Here is an 18,133-nt window from a genome sequence, read left to right as displayed (position 1 = left end):
TGGCCAACTCCATTTAAAAAGAAGGGTCAAAGGTTTGGATTCCGACATATTTCGGATGCTTAAAGACTACTATTTCAGGGATTGGACTCTCTTTCCCTACTATTAAGTAAAGATTAGCACCTACTATTAAGAACGAGCCAGGTTTCTTGGATCCACGTATCCTCCTCGATACAAATTAGAACTATGATCCTATTGAGCCCCAACGCCTAAATCTATTTGAGTTTTTTTTTCCTTTGTAGGATCAAAGGGAAGGAGCTCTCCTCATTTCTTCTCTGAGAAAGCTTGCTTCATTTTTTAGAGTTGAAGGAAAATCATCATACAAATAGAGGAGCTTGATCCGAATAGGGGCTGGCCATTGGACGGGAGCCGAATTATCCAAACTCAAAATGACAAGGACTCCTCATCGAGCAGGCTCGAGGCTCGATACTATTAAAGAGTCATAAGTAATGGTCAGTTGAGTTCTACGCAAAACATCGACAATTTACACCCTCACAATTTTTATGGTATATCTTAAACTGAAAATATATATAAATAAATACTTTTTTATGGAACCCGATAGAACAGATTCCATGGCGACCAAAATCCATGGCGACGAGCTTCCTCAAGTTTTGGTTCTAGGCTCCCCTGGGTATTACCCTCTCTCGAATCCCAATTCTCACACAGATTCCATTTCCTCAAACCATCCAATTCCCAATTCCCACTACTCCAATTCCTCTCCTCTTACGCCCAATCCGTCCAAGCCTTGCTCATCCCAGGCGGCAGTTTCGCCCTAACCTCCGCCATTCTCGACTGCCTCCCGTCGCTGAAGCTCGCCGTCACCACCAGCGTCGGCGTCGACCACTTGGACTTGCCGGAGTTGCGCCGCCGTGGGATCGCCGTTGCCTATGCCGGAAACTTGTACTCTGAAGATGTCGCCGATATGGCGGTTGGATTGCTAATCGACGTTCTTAGGAAAGTGTCGGCCGCGGACCGGTTCCTGAGGCAAGGGCTTTGGCCTACCAATCGGGAGTTTCCTCTTGGATTGAAGGTGCGATGCTCTTTACTTTCCATTTCTAAACGGAAAGTAATTTATAAACACATTGGTCCCTCGTTGGTTTATTTATCTAAATGTATAGGAAATTTAACAATTTGTTTACGATAGAAACTAAATCGTTACAAATTAAATACTACTCAAACTAAATTATTACATAACTATACTTTGAGAACCAAATTTTTTACAAATTTAAAAGTATTGGGACTAAATCGTTACAAGGTAAGGTTTAGAAACTAAATCGTTACTTGAAATTTTTTTAACATTTGGAAATTTTCACAGTTGAGCGGGAAACGAATTGGGATTGTTGGACTGGGGAAAATAGGGTGTGAAGTAGCCAAAAGGCTGGAGGGATTTGGGTGCAAGATGTCATATAACTCAAGGACCAAAAAGCCATTAGTTCCATACTCATACCATTCCACTGTACATGAACTGGCAGCAGAGTGTGAAGCTCTGATCGTCTGTTGTGGGTTAACTGAAGAAACCCGCCATATGATCGACAGGGAGGTGATGGTTGCATTGGGAAAAGATGGTGTGATAATCAACGTTGGTCGCGGGGCGATCATCGATGAGAAGGAGCTGATTGAATGTCTGTTACAAGGAGAGATTGGGGGAGCTGGATTGGATGTGTTTGAGAATGAACCTGAAATTCCAGAAGAGCTGTTTGGGGTTGATAATGTTGTGTTGTCGCCACATGTTGCTGTGATTACACATGAATCTATGAAGGGATTGTGTAAGTTGGTGGTGGACAACTTGGAAGCTTTCTTCTCAAATAAACCTCTTGTGTCTCCCTTTATGGATGGAGGTTAGTTTGTAAAGAATTCAGCTGATTTGTTTGGGAAATCTCCTTTATATTAATGCCTAATTCGAAGCTTGGATTCAGAGAACAGGGGACAAGTTCACCCAAAACCTTACTGTATTTAGGCACGAATTTCGTATTGAATAGTTTCAATTCCTTTTGAAACAGTAGATTTGATGATGAATCATTGAATTGTCTGCTCAAGATATCTATTCCTTTCATGGCCATCACCTCTGGTTCTCTACTGCATATTGCAGCCAATTCATGTTGGGTGTCGACCAAAGGCGAAATTTGGAGGCCGTTAAAACAAAAAATAAAGGAGGCATTTGGTAACACGTTGCGGTTACTATTTCCTTTTTTATAATAAAGAAAAATATAATAGTATAACACTCATGAATTCAAGAATGATAAAACAAAATATTTATTTATATCGAGACAAATTGGAAATGAGAACAAGAAACAAGAAATTTGTTTATGTTGTTTCTAAAATTTCTATACAATTTTGAGATTGTTTCTAAAAAAAATGAAAAACAAGAAACGTAAATAGCTTCTCAAATGTTTAAATTTCTTAATAAAATTGGAAACGAAAAACAAAAAACTAACATTATCAAACGAGCCCAAAGAGACCCTATGTTTATATATACATAATATTTAGTTGATATTCAATCGATTTTTCGTCACTTAACGAGAATATCGGTTGATTCAATTTTTCGGCTATTCTTTCTCTGTCCCTACTTTAGTATCTTCCTTTGTAAATTAATGTTTTTTTAGTACAAGTAGGGACAGAGAATTCGAACTCACTAATATTACGAGAGCACAAAGTTGGTTGATATTTTATGGTTATATTGACAGGTTTGTTTGGCAGCCATCGACTGAACACCAACATCTTACAAAATTTTCTCCATTTTTATAACATGAAGTGTCAAAGAGGGCACAAAGTCCTACCTTAACTACAAAATGAGAAGATGGATGATATAAAGGGAGAATTTTTATTTCCATTGGGTAAAAGTGTAGAATAATGCTCCTGGTTTCTTGAACTAACGAGAGGGAGAGGGTAGTTGTTGGAGTTTTCTTTTGTTTGTGTTTAAATATTGTTGCACATGGGGCCGGGCCAACGGAACCACGTTTTGCCACTGTGTTTTAAAATATTCCTACATAAAATGGGACCACTACCAGGACACCATGACCAAACCAATTGCCTTTTTTTTTTTTTTTAATTTAACTTTACAATGGGAGTGGTTGTGGATCCGTGTGATTTATATTCTCAGACAAGGAAACGGAAACGGCAGATCTGAGTACAGAATTATTAGAATGGCATCAGAAGCCGAACACCTTCCTCAAGTTTTGGTTATAGGTCCTCCCGGGATATTCTCACTTCTCGAATCCCAATTCCCAAACAGATTCCATTTCCTCAAACCATGGCTTTCCCAACTCCCACTCCTCCAGTTTCTCACCTCTTATGCGCAATCCACACAGGCCCTCCTCATCCGAGCTGGTGGCTCCATCAAGCTCACTCCCGCACTTCTCCATTGCCTCCCCTCGCTCAAGCTCGTCGTCACCGCCAGCGTCGGTGTCGATCACCTCGACTTACCGGAATTACGCCGCCGTGGGGTCGCCGTTGCCACTGCAGGAAACTTGTTCTCTGAAGATGCTGCGGACATGGCGGTCGGATTACTAATAGACGTTCTTAGGAACGTTTCTGCGGCGGATCGGTTCGTGAGGCAAGGCCTTTGGTCTACAAAAGGGGGTTTTCCTCTCGGGTTAAAGGTACGGTGCATTTTTTCTGAGTGTATTTTTTCTAATTTCAGTGTAGTTGAATTTGGATTAAAATTTAACAGTTGAGCCGGAAACGAATTGGGATTGTTGGATTGGGGAAGATTGGGTGTGAAGTTGCGAAAAGGCTGGAGGGTTTTGGGTGCAGAATCTCATACACTTCAAGGACCAAAAAGCCATTAGTTCCATACTCATACTATTCCAATGTACATGAACTGGCAGCAGAATGTGAAGCACTGATAATCTGTTGTGGGTTAAATGGAGAAACCCACCATATGATCGACAGAGAGGTGATGGTTGCATTGGGAAAAGATGGAGTGATAATCAACGTCGGGCGTGGGGGAATCATTGATGAGAAGGAGATGATTGAATGTTTGATTGAGGGGAAGATTGGGGGAGCTGGGCTTGATGTGTTTGAGAATGAACCTGAAATTCCCCAACAGCTTTGCAGTCTTGAAAATGTTGTGTTGTCACCACATGCAGCTGTGGTAACACATGAATCTTTTGTGGGATTGTGTGAGTTGGTGGTGGACAACTTGGAAGCTTTCTTCTCAAATAAGCCTCTGGTGTCTCTCTTTGTGGATTAGTTGAGGTTCTGCTGGAGGAGGATGAAAACTTGATGGCAGAGAGCCACTCTAGAGTGTTAGTGAATTCAAACTTGTTGGTTTTGGAGAATTGATGTTTATGGTTGCACTAAGATGTTATCTTTTCAACACTTTTCGAATTTACTCCGAAAGATGAGTTTGAGATGACTTTAAAAAGTGAAAAAATTGTTTTTAGTGCTGACCTAAATGTAGTTCAACTGGACTGAGGTTCAAATATTTTCTACACATGTTGTTTAAACTCAAGAAAATAGAAGTGTTTTGGCTTATGAGATTATCCTGTCATCGAGGAGCTTTTCTTTTCGTACTCTTTGCAGGAACAAGAGGGAGATGAGGTTGGAGGGTGAGGTATGAATTAGATTTAATGGAATTAACGAGCTCCTTTAAAATTCGAATTACTATACAAACGCGTCAAATTTGATGGGCTAACTTTTACGGTACATAATCCTTCAAATTTTATCTTTGGTCATGTTATGGGATAAAATCGAGAGACACGGGGCACACTCCTAAGTGCAAGAGAGGAAAGGCATGTGTCGCATTAAGCCTCAAATCAACTCTTTCCTGAGGGCAAAGTTCACATGGTGAGGGCAAAGTTCACATGGTGAAATGCCCATGGATCAATTCTACTGTGATATTTCTGTAGTTGGAAGATCCTCTCGTTGACAGATTATGCCAGCTTGAGTATGCTTTCCAGCATTCTCCGCGAAGTCCAACCGTTCTCAAAAGTACGTAATCTCTTGCTGTATACTCTAGCTCCCCACTCTTGTACTCTGACCTAAGTCATAACTTAAAGCTTCGAAATAGATTTCATCGAACACCCCACTAATGGTAAGCTAGGCATCCACCTTAGGCTCGTGTGGACATGTCACCTCAATTGGAATTCAACATCAACAGGTCATATAACTTTCCAGACGAAAAATTGGAACTTAGTTTCATGCTAAATATTACTCTTAAAAGACAACTTTGAATACTCCATAACCACTCAAATGTGCCAGTGAATCCAACTTATTAATTATTTTAGATAACTAATATTTATGGGACATTTTCTAAAGAGAAAAATGATTTAGATAATCAAAATAAGTTTGGAAATCCTAAAAACACTTAGAAAATATTTAAAACATTTTTATTAAAAACACTAAACGTCTCATCTAAAAGTACGTACTTAGTCTTCAAGAAGGTCACGCATGTTTCAAAAACGATCCAATGGCATTTCAAGAACGACAATCAAAATTTGAAAAATTGGGAACCTAAAGTGAAGAACTGCTTGAACATGCGTAGTTCTAAATTCTAATTAGATATATTTTTTTCCGAACCGAGAAGAAATTTAAGATACTCTGGCCAACTCCATTTAAAAAGAAGGGTCAAAGGTTTGGATTCCGACATATTTCGGATGCTTAAAGACTACTATTTCAGGGATTGGACTCTCTTTCCCTACTATTAAGTAAAGATTAGCACCTACTATTAAGAACGAGCCAGGTTTCTTGGATCCACGTATCCTCCTCGATACAAATTAGAACTATGATCCTATTGAGCCCCAACGCCTAAATCTATTTGAGTTTTTTTTTCCTTTGTAGGATCAAAGGGAAGGAGCTCTCCTCATTTCTTCTCTGAGAAAGCTTGCTTCATTTTTTAGAGTTGAAGGAAAATCATCATACAAATAGAGGAGCTTGATCCGAATAGGGGCTGGCCATTGGACGGGAGCCGAATTATCCAAACTCAAAATGACAAGGACTCCTCATCGAGCAGGCTCGAGGCTCGATACTATTAAAGAGTCATAAGTAATGGTCAGTTGAGTTCTACGCAAAACATCGACAATTTACACCCTCACAATTTTTATGGTATATCTTAAACTGAAAATATATATAAATAAATACTTTTTTATGGAACCCGATAGAACAGATTCCATGGCGACCAAAATCCATGGCGACGAGCTTCCTCAAGTTTTGGTTCTAGGCTCCCCCTGGGTATTACCCTCTCTCGAATCCCAATTCTCACACAGATTCCATTTCCTCAAACCATCCAATTCCCAATTCCCACTACTCCAATTCCTCTCCTCTTACGCCCAATCCGTCCAAGCCTTGCTCATCCCAGGCGGCAGTTTCGCCCTAACCTCCGCCATTCTCGACTGCCTCCCGTCGCTGAAGCTCGCCGTCACCACCAGCGTCGGCGTCGACCACTTGGACTTGCCGGAGTTGCGCCGCCGTGGGATCGCCGTTGCCTATGCCGGAAACTTGTACTCTGAAGATGTCGCCGATATGGCGGTTGGATTGCTAATCGACGTTCTTAGGAAAGTGTCGGCCGCGGACCGGTTCCTGAGGCAAGGGCTTTGGCCTACCAATCGGGAGTTTCCTCTTGGATTGAAGGTGCGATGCTCTTTACTTTCCATTTCTAAACGGAAAGTAATTTATAAACACATTGGTCCCTCGTTGGTTTATTTATCTAAATGTATAGGAAATTTAACAATTTGTTTACGATAGAAACTAAATCGTTACAAATTAAATACTACTCAAACTAAATTATTACATAACTATACTTTGAGAACCAAATTTTTTACAAATTTAAAAGTATTGGGACTAAATCGTTACAAGGTAAGGTTTAGAAACTAAATCGTTACTTGAAATTTTTTTAACATTTGGAAATTTTCACAGTTGAGCGGGAAACGAATTGGGATTGTTGGACTGGGGAAAATAGGGTGTGAAGTAGCCAAAAGGCTGGAGGGATTTGGGTGCAAGATGTCATATAACTCAAGGACCAAAAAGCCATTAGTTCCATACTCATACCATTCCACTGTACATGAACTGGCAGCAGAGTGTGAAGCTCTGATCGTCTGTTGTGGGTTAACTGAAGAAACCCGCCATATGATCGACAGGGAGGTGATGGTTGCATTGGGAAAAGATGGTGTGATAATCAACGTTGGTCGCGGGGCGATCATCGATGAGAAGGAGCTGATTGAATGTCTGTTACAAGGAGAGATTGGGGGAGCTGGATTGGATGTGTTTGAGAATGAACCTGAAATTCCAGAAGAGCTGTTTGGGGTTGATAATGTTGTGTTGTCGCCACATGTTGCTGTGATTACACATGAATCTATGAAGGGATTGTGTAAGTTGGTGGTGGACAACTTGGAAGCTTTCTTCTCAAATAAACCTCTTGTGTCTCCCTTTATGGATGGAGGTTAGTTTGTAAAGAATTCAGCTGATTTGTTTGGGAAATCTCCTTTATATTAATGCCTAATTCGAAGCTTGGATTCAGAGAACAGGGGACAAGTTCACCCAAAACCTTACTGTATTTAGGCACGAATTTCGTATTGAATAGTTTCAATTCCTTTTGAAACAGTAGATTTGATGATGAATCATTGAATTGTCTGCTCAAGATATCTATTCCTTTCATGGCCATCACCTCTGGTTCTCTACTGCATATTGCAGCCAATTCATGTTGGGTGTCGACCAAAGGCGAAATTTGGAGGCCGTTAAAACAAAAAATAAAGGAGGCATTTGGTAACACGTTGCGGTTACTATTTCCTTTTTTATAATAAAGAAAAATATAATAGTATAACACTCATGAATTCAAGAATGATAAAACAAAATATTTATTTATATCGAGACAAATTGGAAATGAGAACAAGAAACAAGAAATTTGTTTATGTTGTTTCTAAAATTTCTATACAATTTTGAGATTGTTTCTAAAAAAAATGAAAAACAAGAAACGTAAATAGCTTCTCAAATGTTTAAATTTCTTAATAAAATTGGAAACGAAAAACAAAAAACTAACATTATCAAACGAGCCCAAAGAGACCCTATGTTTATATATACATAATATTTAGTTGATATTCAATCGATTTTTCGTCACTTAACGAGAATATCGGTTGATTCAATTTTTCGGCTATTCTTTCTCTGTCCCTACTTTAGTATCTTCCTTTGTAAATTAATGTTTTTTTAGTACAAGTAGGGACAGAGAATTCGAACTCACTAATATTACGAGAGCACAAAGTTGGTTGATATTTTATGGTTATATTGACAGGTTTGTTTGGCAGCCATCGACTGAACACCAACATCTTACAAAATTTTCTCCATTTTTATAACATGAAGTGTCAAAGAGGGCACAAAGTCCTACCTTAACTACAAAATGAGAAGATGGATGATATAAAGGGAGAATTTTTATTTCCATTGGGTAAAAGTGTAGAATAATGCTCCTGGTTTCTTGAACTAACGAGAGGGAGAGGGTAGTTGTTGGAGTTTTCTTTTGTTTGTGTTTAAATATTGTTGCACATGGGGCCGGGCCAACGGAACCACGTTTTGCCACTGTGTTTTAAAATATTCCTACATAAAATGGGACCACTACCAGGACACCATGACCAAACCAATTGCCTTTTTTTTTTTTTTAATTTAACTTTACAATGGGAGTGGTTGTGGATCCGTGTGATTTATATTCTCAGACAAGGAAACGGAAACGGCAGATCTGAGTACAGAATTATTAGAATGGCATCAGAAGCCGAACACCTTCCTCAAGTTTTGGTTATAGGTCCTCCCGGGATATTCTCACTTCTCGAATCCCAATTCCCAAACAGATTCCATTTCCTCAAACCATGGCTTTCCCAACTCCCACTCCTCCAGTTTCTCACCTCTTATGCGCAATCCACACAGGCCCTCCTCATCCGAGCTGGTGGCTCCATCAAGCTCACTCCCGCACTTCTCCATTGCCTCCCCTCGCTCAAGCTCGTCGTCACCGCCAGCGTCGGTGTCGATCACCTCGACTTACCGGAATTACGCCGCCGTGGGGTCGCCGTTGCCACTGCAGGAAACTTGTTCTCTGAAGATGCTGCGGACATGGCGGTCGGATTACTAATAGACGTTCTTAGGAACGTTTCTGCGGCGGATCGGTTCGTGAGGCAAGGCCTTTGGTCTACAAAAGGGGGTTTTCCTCTCGGGTTAAAGGTACGGTGCATTTTTTCTGAGTGTATTTTTTCTAATTTCAGTGTAGTTGAATTTGGATTAAAATTTAACAGTTGAGCCGGAAACGAATTGGGATTGTTGGATTGGGGAAGATTGGGTGTGAAGTTGCGAAAAGGCTGGAGGGTTTTGGGTGCAGAATCTCATACACTTCAAGGACCAAAAAGCCATTAGTTCCATACTCATACTATTCCAATGTACATGAACTGGCAGCAGAATGTGAAGCACTGATAATCTGTTGTGGGTTAAATGGAGAAACCCACCATATGATCGACAGAGAGGTGATGGTTGCATTGGGAAAAGATGGAGTGATAATCAACGTCGGGCGTGGGGGAATCATTGATGAGAAGGAGATGATTGAATGTTTGATTGAGGGGAAGATTGGGGGAGCTGGGCTTGATGTGTTTGAGAATGAACCTGAAATTCCCCAACAGCTTTGCAGTCTTGAAAATGTTGTGTTGTCACCACATGCAGCTGTGGTAACACATGAATCTTTTGTGGGATTGTGTGAGTTGGTGGTGGACAACTTGGAAGCTTTCTTCTCAAATAAGCCTCTGGTGTCTCTCTTTGTGGATTAGTTGAGGTTCTGCTGGAGGAGGATGAAAACTTGATGGCAGAGAGCCACTCTAGAGTGTTAGTGAATTCAAACTTGTTGGTTTTGGAGAATTGATGTTTATGGTTGCACTAAGATGTTATCTTTTCAACACTTTTCGAATTTACTCCGAAAGATGAGTTTGAGATGACTTTAAAAAGTGAAAAAATTGTTTTTAGTGCTGACCTAAATGTAGTTCAACTGGACTGAGGTTCAAATATTTTCTACACATGTTGTTTAAACTCAAGAAAATAGAAGTGTTTTGGCTTATGAGATTATCCTGTCATCGAGGAGCTTTTCTTTTCGTACTCTTTGCAGGAACAAGAGGGAGATGAGGTTGGAGGGTGAGGTATGAATTAGATTTAATGGAATTAACGAGCTCCTTTAAAATTCGAATTACTATACAAACGCGTCAAATTTGATGGGCTAACTTTTACGGTACATAATCCTTCAAATTTTATCTTTGGTCATGTTATGGGATAAAATCGAGAGACACGGGGCACACTCCTAAGTGCAAGAGAGGAAAGGCATGTGTCGCATTAAGCCTCAAATCAACTCTTTCCTGAGGGCAAAGTTCACATGGTGAGGGCAAAGTTCACATGGTGAAATGCCCATGGATCAATTCTACTGTGATATTTCTGTAGTTGGAAGATCCTCTCGTTGACAGATTATGCCAGCTTGAGTATGCTTTCCAGCATTCTCCGCGAAGTCCAACCGTTCTCAAAAGTACGTAATCTCTTGCTGTATACTCTAGCTCCCCACTCTTGTACTCTGACCTAAGTCATAACTTAAAGCTTCGAAATAGATTTCATCGAACACCCCACTAATGGTAAGCTAGGCATCCACCTTAGGCTCGTGTGGACATGTCACCTCAATTGGAATTCAACATCAACAGGTCATATAACTTTCCAGACGAAAAATTGGAACTTAGTTTCATGCTAAATATTACTCTTAAAAGACAACTTTGAATACTCCATAACCACTCAAATGTGCCAGTGAATCCAACTTATTAATTATTTTAGATAACTAATATTTATGGGACATTTTCTAAAGAGAAAAATGATTTAGATAATCAAAATAAGTTTGGAAATCCTAAAAACACTTAGAAAATATTTAAAACATTTTTATTAAAAACACTAAACGTCTCATCTAAAAGTACGTACTTAGTCTTCAAGAAGGTCACGCATGTTTCAAAAACGATCCAATGGCATTTCAAGAACGACAATCAAAATTTGAAAAATTGGGAACCTAAAGTGAAGAACTGCTTGAACATGCGTAGTTCTAAATTCTAATTAGATATATTTTTTTCCGAACCGAGAAGAAATTTAAGATACTCTGGCCAACTCCATTTAAAAAGAAGGGTCAAAGGTTTGGATTCCGACATATTTCGGATGCTTAAAGACTACTATTTCAGGGATTGGACTCTCTTTCCCTACTATTAAGTAAAGATTAGCACCTACTATTAAGAACGAGCCAGGTTTCTTGGATCCACGTATCCTCCTCGATACAAATTAGAACTATGATCCTATTGAGCCCCAACGCCTAAATCTATTTGAGTTTTTTTTCCTTTGTAGGATCAAAGGGAAGGAGCTCTCCTCATTTCTTCTCTGAGAAAGCTTGCTTCATTTTTTAGAGTTGAAGGAAAATCATCATACAAATAGAGGAGCTTGATCCGAATAGGGGCTGGCCATTGGACGGGAGCCGAATTATCCAAACTCAAAATGACAAGGACTCCTCATCGAGCAGGCTCGAGGCTCGATACTATTAAAGAGTCATAAGTAATGGTCAGTTGAGTTCTACGCAAAACATCGACAATTTACACCCTCACAATTTTTATGGTATATCTTAAACTGAAAATATATATAAATAAATACTTTTTTATGGAACCCGATAGAACAGATTCCATGGCGACCAAAATCCATGGCGACGAGCTTCCTCAAGTTTTGGTTCTAGGCTCCCCCTGGGTATTACCCTCTCTCGAATCCCAATTCTCACACAGATTCCATTTCCTCAAACCATCCAATTCCCAATTCCCACTACTCCAATTCCTCTCCTCTTACGCCCAATCCGTCCAAGCCTTGCTCATCCCAGGCGGCAGTTTCGCCCTAACCTCCGCCATTCTCGACTGCCTCCCGTCGCTGAAGCTCGCCGTCACCACCAGCGTCGGCGTCGACCACTTGGACTTGCCGGAGTTGCGCCGCCGTGGGATCGCCGTTGCCTATGCCGGAAACTTGTACTCTGAAGATGTCGCCGATATGGCGGTTGGATTGCTAATCGACGTTCTTAGGAAAGTGTCGGCCGCGGACCGGTTCCTGAGGCAAGGGCTTTGGCCTACCAATCGGGAGTTTCCTCTTGGATTGAAGGTGCGATGCTCTTTACTTTCCATTTCTAAACGGAAAGTAATTTATAAACACATTGGTCCCTCGTTGGTTTATTTATCTAAATGTATAGGAAATTTAACAATTTGTTTACGATAGAAACTAAATCGTTACAAATTAAATACTACTCAAACTAAATTATTACATAACTATACTTTGAGAACCAAATTTTTTACAAATTTAAAAGTATTGGGACTAAATCGTTACAAGGTAAGGTTTAGAAACTAAATCGTTACTTGAAATTTTTTTAACATTTGGAAATTTTCACAGTTGAGCGGGAAACGAATTGGGATTGTTGGACTGGGGAAAATAGGGTGTGAAGTAGCCAAAAGGCTGGAGGGATTTGGGTGCAAGATGTCATATAACTCAAGGACCAAAAAGCCATTAGTTCCATACTCATACCATTCCACTGTACATGAACTGGCAGCAGAGTGTGAAGCTCTGATCGTCTGTTGTGGGTTAACTGAAGAAACCCGCCATATGATCGACAGGGAGGTGATGGTTGCATTGGGAAAAGATGGTGTGATAATCAACGTTGGTCGCGGGGCGATCATCGATGAGAAGGAGCTGATTGAATGTCTGTTACAAGGAGAGATTGGGGGAGCTGGATTGGATGTGTTTGAGAATGAACCTGAAATTCCAGAAGAGCTGTTTGGGGTTGATAATGTTGTGTTGTCGCCACATGTTGCTGTGATTACACATGAATCTATGAAGGGATTGTGTAAGTTGGTGGTGGACAACTTGGAAGCTTTCTTCTCAAATAAACCTCTTGTGTCTCCCTTTATGGATGGAGGTTAGTTTGTAAAGAATTCAGCTGATTTGTTTGGGAAATCTCCTTTATATTAATGCCTAATTCGAAGCTTGGATTCAGAGAACAGGGGACAAGTTCACCCAAAACCTTACTGTATTTAGGCACGAATTTCGTATTGAATAGTTTCAATTCCTTTTGAAACAGTAGATTTGATGATGAATCATTGAATTGTCTGCTCAAGATATCTATTCCTTTCATGGCCATCACCTCTGGTTCTCTACTGCATATTGCAGCCAATTCATGTTGGGTGTCGACCAAAGGCGAAATTTGGAGGCCGTTAAAACAAAAAATAAAGGAGGCATTTGGTAACACGTTGCGGTTACTATTTCCTTTTTTATAATAAAGAAAAATATAATAGTATAACACTCATGAATTCAAGAATGATAAAACAAAATATTTATTTATATCGAGACAAATTGGAAATGAGAACAAGAAACAAGAAATTTGTTTATGTTGTTTCTAAAATTTCTATACAATTTTGAGATTGTTTCTAAAAAAAATGAAAAACAAGAAACGTAAATAGCTTCTCAAATGTTTAAATTTCTTAATAAAATTGGAAACGAAAAACAAAAAACTAACATTATCAAACGAGCCCAAAGAGACCCTATGTTTATATATACATAATATTTAGTTGATATTCAATCGATTTTTCGTCACTTAACGAGAATATCGGTTGATTCAATTTTTCGGCTATTCTTTCTCTGTCCCTACTTTAGTATCTTCCTTTGTAAATTAATGTTTTTTTAGTACAAGTAGGGACAGAGAATTCGAACTCACTAATATTACGAGAGCACAAAGTTGGTTGATATTTTATGGTTATATTGACAGGTTTGTTTGGCAGCCATCGACTGAACACCAACATCTTACAAAATTTTCTCCATTTTTATAACATGAAGTGTCAAAGAGGGCACAAAGTCCTACCTTAACTACAAAATGAGAAGATGGATGATATAAAGGGAGAATTTTTATTTCCATTGGGTAAAAGTGTAGAATAATGCTCCTGGTTTCTTGAACTAACGAGAGGGAGAGGGTAGTTGTTGGAGTTTTCTTTTGTTTGTGTTTAAATATTGTTGCACATGGGGCCGGGCCAACGGAACCACGTTTTGCCACTGTGTTTTAAAATATTCCTACATAAAATGGGACCACTACCAGGACACCATGACCAAACCAATTGCCTTTTTTTTTTTTTTAATTTAACTTTACAATGGGAGTGGTTGTGGATCCGTGTGATTTATATTCTCAGACAAGGAAACGGAAACGGCAGATCTGAGTACAGAATTATTAGAATGGCATCAGAAGCCGAACACCTTCCTCAAGTTTTGGTTATAGGTCCTCCCGGGATATTCTCACTTCTCGAATCCCAATTCCCAAACAGATTCCATTTCCTCAAACCATGGCTTTCCCAACTCCCACTCCTCCAGTTTCTCACCTCTTATGCGCAATCCACACAGGCCCTCCTCATCCGAGCTGGTGGCTCCATCAAGCTCACTCCCGCACTTCTCCATTGCCTCCCCTCGCTCAAGCTCGTCGTCACCGCCAGCGTCGGTGTCGATCACCTCGACTTACCGGAATTACGCCGCCGTGGGGTCGCCGTTGCCACTGCAGGAAACTTGTTCTCTGAAGATGCTGCGGACATGGCGGTCGGATTACTAATAGACGTTCTTAGGAACGTTTCTGCGGCGGATCGGTTCGTGAGGCAAGGCCTTTGGTCTACAAAAGGGGGTTTTCCTCTCGGTTAAAGGTACGGTGCATTTTTTCTGAGTGTATTTTTTCTAATTTCAGTGTAGTTGAATTTGGATTAAAATTTAACAGTTGAGCCGGAAACGAATTGGGATTGTTGGATTGGGGAAGATTGGGTGTGAAGTTGCGAAAAGGCTGGAGGGTTTTGGGTGCAGAATCTCATACACTTCAAGGACCAAAAAGCCATTAGTTCCATACTCATACTATTCCAATGTACATGAACTGGCAGCAGAATGTGAAGCACTGATAATCTGTTGTGGGTTAAATGGAGAAACCCACCATATGATCGACAGAGAGGTGATGGTTGCATTGGGAAAAGATGGAGTGATAATCAACGTCGGGCGTGGGGGAATCATTGATGAGAAGGAGATGATTGAATGTTTGATTGAGGGGAAGATTGGGGGAGCTGGGCTTGATGTGTTTGAGAATGAACCTGAAATTCCCCAACAGCTTTGCAGTCTTGAAAATGTTGTGTTGTCACCACATGCAGCTGTGGTAACACATGAATCTTTTGTGGGATTGTGTGAGTTGGTGGTGGACAACTTGGAAGCTTTCTTCTCAAATAAGCCTCTGGTGTCTCTCTTTGTGGATTAGTTGAGTTTCTGCTGAGGGAGGCTGGTTTATAAAGGAAAGGGGGAAACTCCCACAACTTGATACTAGAGAATAGAGAGCCCCACTCTGTATAACTAAGGCATTTGTGTTTCCAGCCCCCTGCACCAATATTTCTCTAGTTGTTTGCTATTTTCTCTCAATTTCTGATGGGGAAAAGGGTAAGAGGTACTTTTCAGCTATTAAATTAAAAGGAGTTTTTACAATTTTAGTAGTGTTAAGTCGTGGACTAGTGGAGAGAGAGGAGATGTGAGGGTAACATCTGGAATTAACAAGATCACTCTGAAGAATTAGAAAACCCAACCTCATCAATCAAAATCATGGCCAATCCCTATGATTGGTGCTGTTGGTGTTGTTTTCTTAAGAAAGAAAGGCCTTGAAAAGAGAATTAAATTAGAGAACGCACCCCACAAATGCAAGCCAGGGAAGAGAGAAACAGAGAGCATAGAATTAAAAATATAGAAAATATAAATTTAATTTAGAACAATTATAGAAAATCGACCCCTGCTCTTCCCAGATGAAAAATTGGAACTAAATTACATAAATAAAGTAATATTTCTACATTTCATTTTCGGTCTTAGAAGTTAGAATGAGGAATTAGTCATTTTACTGGAGGCTGAAACCAATTCTCCAATCCAAACTCTCAAGGCTAAACAAGTTCCAAAAATATTAATAATCATAATTTTGAACGAAACAATACACAGTTGAAAAAGATGGTAACCTAAAATGAAAAATACATGAAGCTGGAAAGCCAATCAAGTCTCTACAAAAGGGGAATGCTGTGCGACCCACATTTTTTTCCACTTCATCTGTGTGATGTGAAACTCCCTCAAGTCCCGTGTCATGCAGTAAACCAAGTTAAGCAATTTAAATGTAATTGAGTCGTGTAAATTAGTTAAATTGTTTTAGCTGCTGTCGATCACTCTTTATTTTGAAAGAAGTCAAAGGTTCCAAGTTCAAATCTCTATATTTGTTGTATAAGAAAGCTTTTTCAAAGAAGAAAATCATAACATTTAATAGGCCCCATTCACTTAGTCGTCGTAATTATTATATTTTTTGACATAAAGTAGTTGTTACTATTATCCCAGAGTTTATGGTTGATCCCACCCTCGTCTTGTCCAAAAAGACATCTGTCTTCTTCACTTCTTTCCTAAGCTAGAGATCCAGCAGAATTTTTCAACGACCAAGAACTATGGCACCCGAAAGCCAAGACCAGGATCTTCCTCAAGTTTGGTTCTAGGTCCTCCCACAGTATTCTCGTGTCTGGAATCCCAATTCCCAAACAGATTCCATTTCCTCAAACCATGGCTTTCCAAACTCCCACTGCCCCAATTCCTCACCTCTTATGCCCAATACGTCCAAGCCTTGATCATCCCAGGTGGCAGTCTCGCACTAACCTCTGCAATTCTCGACTGCCTCCCGTCGCTGAAGCTCGTCGCCACCGCCAGCGCCGGAGTCGATCACTTGGACTTGCCGGAATTACGCCGCCGTGGGGTCGCCGTCGCCTATGCAGGAAACTTGTTCTCTGAAGATGTTGCCGATATGGCGGTCGGATTACTAATCGACGTTCTTAGGAAAGTGTCGGCGGGAGACCGGTTCATGAGGCAAGGGCTTTGGTCTACGAAAGTGAATTTTCCTCTCGGCTTAAAGGTGAAGTCAAAATGCATTCTCTACTATTGCAATTTTCTCTTTATTTTTCGTTTCCAATCACCTAACTAACAAAAGATGCGACAGATTTTGATGTTCCTAATTTGTTAAGCAATGGCTAATGAGTTGATATCTAATGGAAAAGGTGTAGTTGAATATGGATGTTTTAGATTGATGAACTTAGTGGTTGGAAAATTTCACAGTTGAGCGGCAAACGAATTGGGATTGTTGGATTGGGCAGAATAGGGTGTGAAGTTGCGAAAAGGCTGGAGGGTTTTGGGTGCAGAATCTCATATAACTCAAGGACCAAAAAGCCATTAGTTCCATACTCTTACTATTCCAATGTACATGAACTGGCAGCAGAGTGTGAAGCCCTGATCATCTGTTGTGGGTTAACTGAAGAAACCCGCCATATGATCAACAGGGAGGTGATGGTTGCTTTAGGAAAAGATGGAGTGATAATCAACATTGGTCGCGGGGCGATCGTCGATGAGAAGGAGATGATTCGATGTCTGTTACAAGGAGAGATTTGGGGTGCTGGATTGGATGTGTTTGAGAATGAACCTGAGATTCCCGAACAGCTTTTTACTCTTGACAATGTTGTGTTGTCTCCGCATGTTGCTGTGACAACCCACGAGACTTTCCTGAGATTGTCTAAATTAATGGTGGACAACTTAGAGGCATTCTTCTCAAACAGACCTCTGGTTTCTCCTCTGTGGATTAGTGGTGCAGCTGAGGAAGGCTGAAGAAATTTTATTTCTCGAGAAAAAAGGAGACTCCAAAAGCTTGACAACGGAGCCACCTTAATGTATTGGTGTATTCAACCTTTTCCTCCTTTTCAAGAACTGATATTTATGAATATACTCGATCGTTTGCTTTGCAACCACCGACCCAAAAAAATTTCAAGATTCTCCATTTTCTCTCTCAAATTCTCATAAGAAGAAAGCTCCCTAGAAGTGGTTACTGGCTTCTGAGGTTATTCTTCTAAAGATCTTTGCGGGAGCTGGAGGAAAGAGTGAGAGGGGGAGGGGTGCTTTAGATTTAATGGTAACAAGATCCTCCTTTGAATTACTATACCAACTACAGATTATGGAATAAACCATAATCAATGTACAGCCAAAAACCAACCACCCTATGGTTTAGATTCGCTAGACTGGATTGAAGAATTAGAAGATCTGAAAGGGGGAGGAAAAGGAAAAAAGCAAA

General features: G+C 40.2%; 5 protein-coding genes and 2 pseudogenes across 6 annotated transcripts; all 7 read left to right on the top strand.

Annotated features, from left to right (window-relative positions):
- The first annotated feature begins 554 nt into the window (after nt 1–554).
- LOC148207703 (glyoxylate/hydroxypyruvate reductase HPR3-like) lies at nt 555–2,033 on the top strand (annotated as a pseudogene). The gene is made up of 2 exons (XR_015787714.1): nt 555–1,027; nt 1,313–2,033. The product of XR_015787714.1 is annotated as a glyoxylate/hydroxypyruvate reductase HPR3-like (transcript).
- Nucleotides 2,034–2,664: 631 nt separating this feature from the next.
- Nucleotides 2,665–4,388, top strand: LOC148207702 (glyoxylate/hydroxypyruvate reductase HPR3-like). The gene is made up of 2 exons (XM_088118334.1): nt 2,665–3,596; nt 3,668–4,388. Exons 1-2 carry the CDS (start codon nt 3,012–3,014, stop codon nt 4,187–4,189), a joined length of 1,107 nt encoding a protein of 368 aa, XP_087974460.1. The 5' UTR covers nt 2,665–3,011; the 3' UTR covers nt 4,190–4,388.
- Nucleotides 4,389–6,074: 1,686 nt separating this feature from the next.
- On the top strand, nt 6,075–7,573 carry LOC111025775 (glyoxylate/hydroxypyruvate reductase HPR3). Its single transcript, XM_022303666.2, has 2 exons — nt 6,075–6,567; nt 6,853–7,573. The coding sequence occupies exons 1-2, from the start codon at nt 6,085–6,087 to the stop codon at nt 7,378–7,380; spliced, it is 1,011 nt and encodes a 336-aa protein (XP_022159358.2). The 5' UTR covers nt 6,075–6,084; the 3' UTR covers nt 7,381–7,573.
- A 1,027-nt stretch (nt 7,574–8,600) lies between these two features.
- LOC148207701 (glyoxylate/hydroxypyruvate reductase HPR3-like) lies at nt 8,601–9,927 on the top strand. Its single transcript, XM_088118333.1, has 2 exons — nt 8,601–9,135; nt 9,207–9,927. The coding sequence occupies exons 1-2, from the start codon at nt 8,680–8,682 to the stop codon at nt 9,726–9,728; spliced, it is 978 nt and encodes a 325-aa protein (XP_087974459.1). The 5' UTR covers nt 8,601–8,679; the 3' UTR covers nt 9,729–9,927.
- A 1,685-nt stretch (nt 9,928–11,612) lies between these two features.
- On the top strand, nt 11,613–13,111 carry LOC148207700 (glyoxylate/hydroxypyruvate reductase HPR3-like). The gene is made up of 2 exons (XM_088118336.1): nt 11,613–12,105; nt 12,391–13,111. Exons 1-2 carry the CDS (start codon nt 11,623–11,625, stop codon nt 12,916–12,918), a joined length of 1,011 nt encoding a protein of 336 aa, XP_087974462.1. The 5' UTR covers nt 11,613–11,622; the 3' UTR covers nt 12,919–13,111.
- A 1,022-nt stretch (nt 13,112–14,133) lies between these two features.
- On the top strand, nt 14,134–15,486 carry LOC111025776 (glyoxylate/hydroxypyruvate reductase HPR3-like; annotated as a pseudogene).
- Nucleotides 15,487–15,624: 138 nt separating this feature from the next.
- On the top strand, nt 15,625–17,810 carry LOC111016253 (glyoxylate/hydroxypyruvate reductase HPR3). Its single transcript, XM_088118337.1, is given in 3 exon segments — nt 15,625–16,506; nt 16,509–16,930; nt 17,131–17,810. Coding segments are annotated over 3 exon segments (999 nt in total). The 5' UTR covers nt 15,625–16,472; the 3' UTR covers nt 17,674–17,810.
- Nucleotides 17,811–18,133: the final 323 nt, after the last annotated feature.

Source organism: Momordica charantia, unplaced genomic scaffold (assembly GCF_013281855.1).
Source record: "Momordica charantia cultivar OHB3-1 unplaced genomic scaffold, Mcharantia_2.0 BLBB01000103.1, whole genome shotgun sequence".
Lineage (NCBI taxonomy): Eukaryota > Viridiplantae > Streptophyta > Magnoliopsida > Cucurbitales > Cucurbitaceae > Momordica > Momordica charantia.
The sequence above is the reverse complement of the archived record's forward strand: the minus strand, read 5'-3'. Positions and strand labels throughout refer to the sequence as shown.

What these genes read in the sequence shown, in the direction of transcription:
- LOC148207702 (XM_088118334.1), top strand. Translation starts at nt 3,012, where the DNA reads ATGACCAAACCAATTGCCTTTTTTTTTTTTTTTAATTTAACTTTACAA. An exon ending in GTTTTCCTCTCGGGTTAAAG is followed by an intron (nt 3,597 to 3,667) that starts GTACGGTGCATT and finishes AAAATTTAACAG; the next exon opens with TTGAGCCGGAAACGAATTGG.
- LOC111025775 (XM_022303666.2), top strand. Translation starts at nt 6,085, where the DNA reads ATGGAACCCGATAGAACAGATTCCATGGCGACCAAAATCCATGGCGAC. An exon ending in AGTTTCCTCTTGGATTGAAG is followed by an intron (nt 6,568 to 6,852) that starts GTGCGATGCTCT and finishes AAATTTTCACAG; the next exon opens with TTGAGCGGGAAACGAATTGG.
- LOC148207701 (XM_088118333.1), top strand. Translation starts at nt 8,680, where the DNA reads ATGGCATCAGAAGCCGAACACCTTCCTCAAGTTTTGGTTATAGGTCCT. An exon ending in GTTTTCCTCTCGGGTTAAAG is followed by an intron (nt 9,136 to 9,206) that starts GTACGGTGCATT and finishes AAAATTTAACAG; the next exon opens with TTGAGCCGGAAACGAATTGG.
- LOC148207700 (XM_088118336.1), top strand. Translation starts at nt 11,623, where the DNA reads ATGGAACCCGATAGAACAGATTCCATGGCGACCAAAATCCATGGCGAC. An exon ending in AGTTTCCTCTTGGATTGAAG is followed by an intron (nt 12,106 to 12,390) that starts GTGCGATGCTCT and finishes AAATTTTCACAG; the next exon opens with TTGAGCGGGAAACGAATTGG.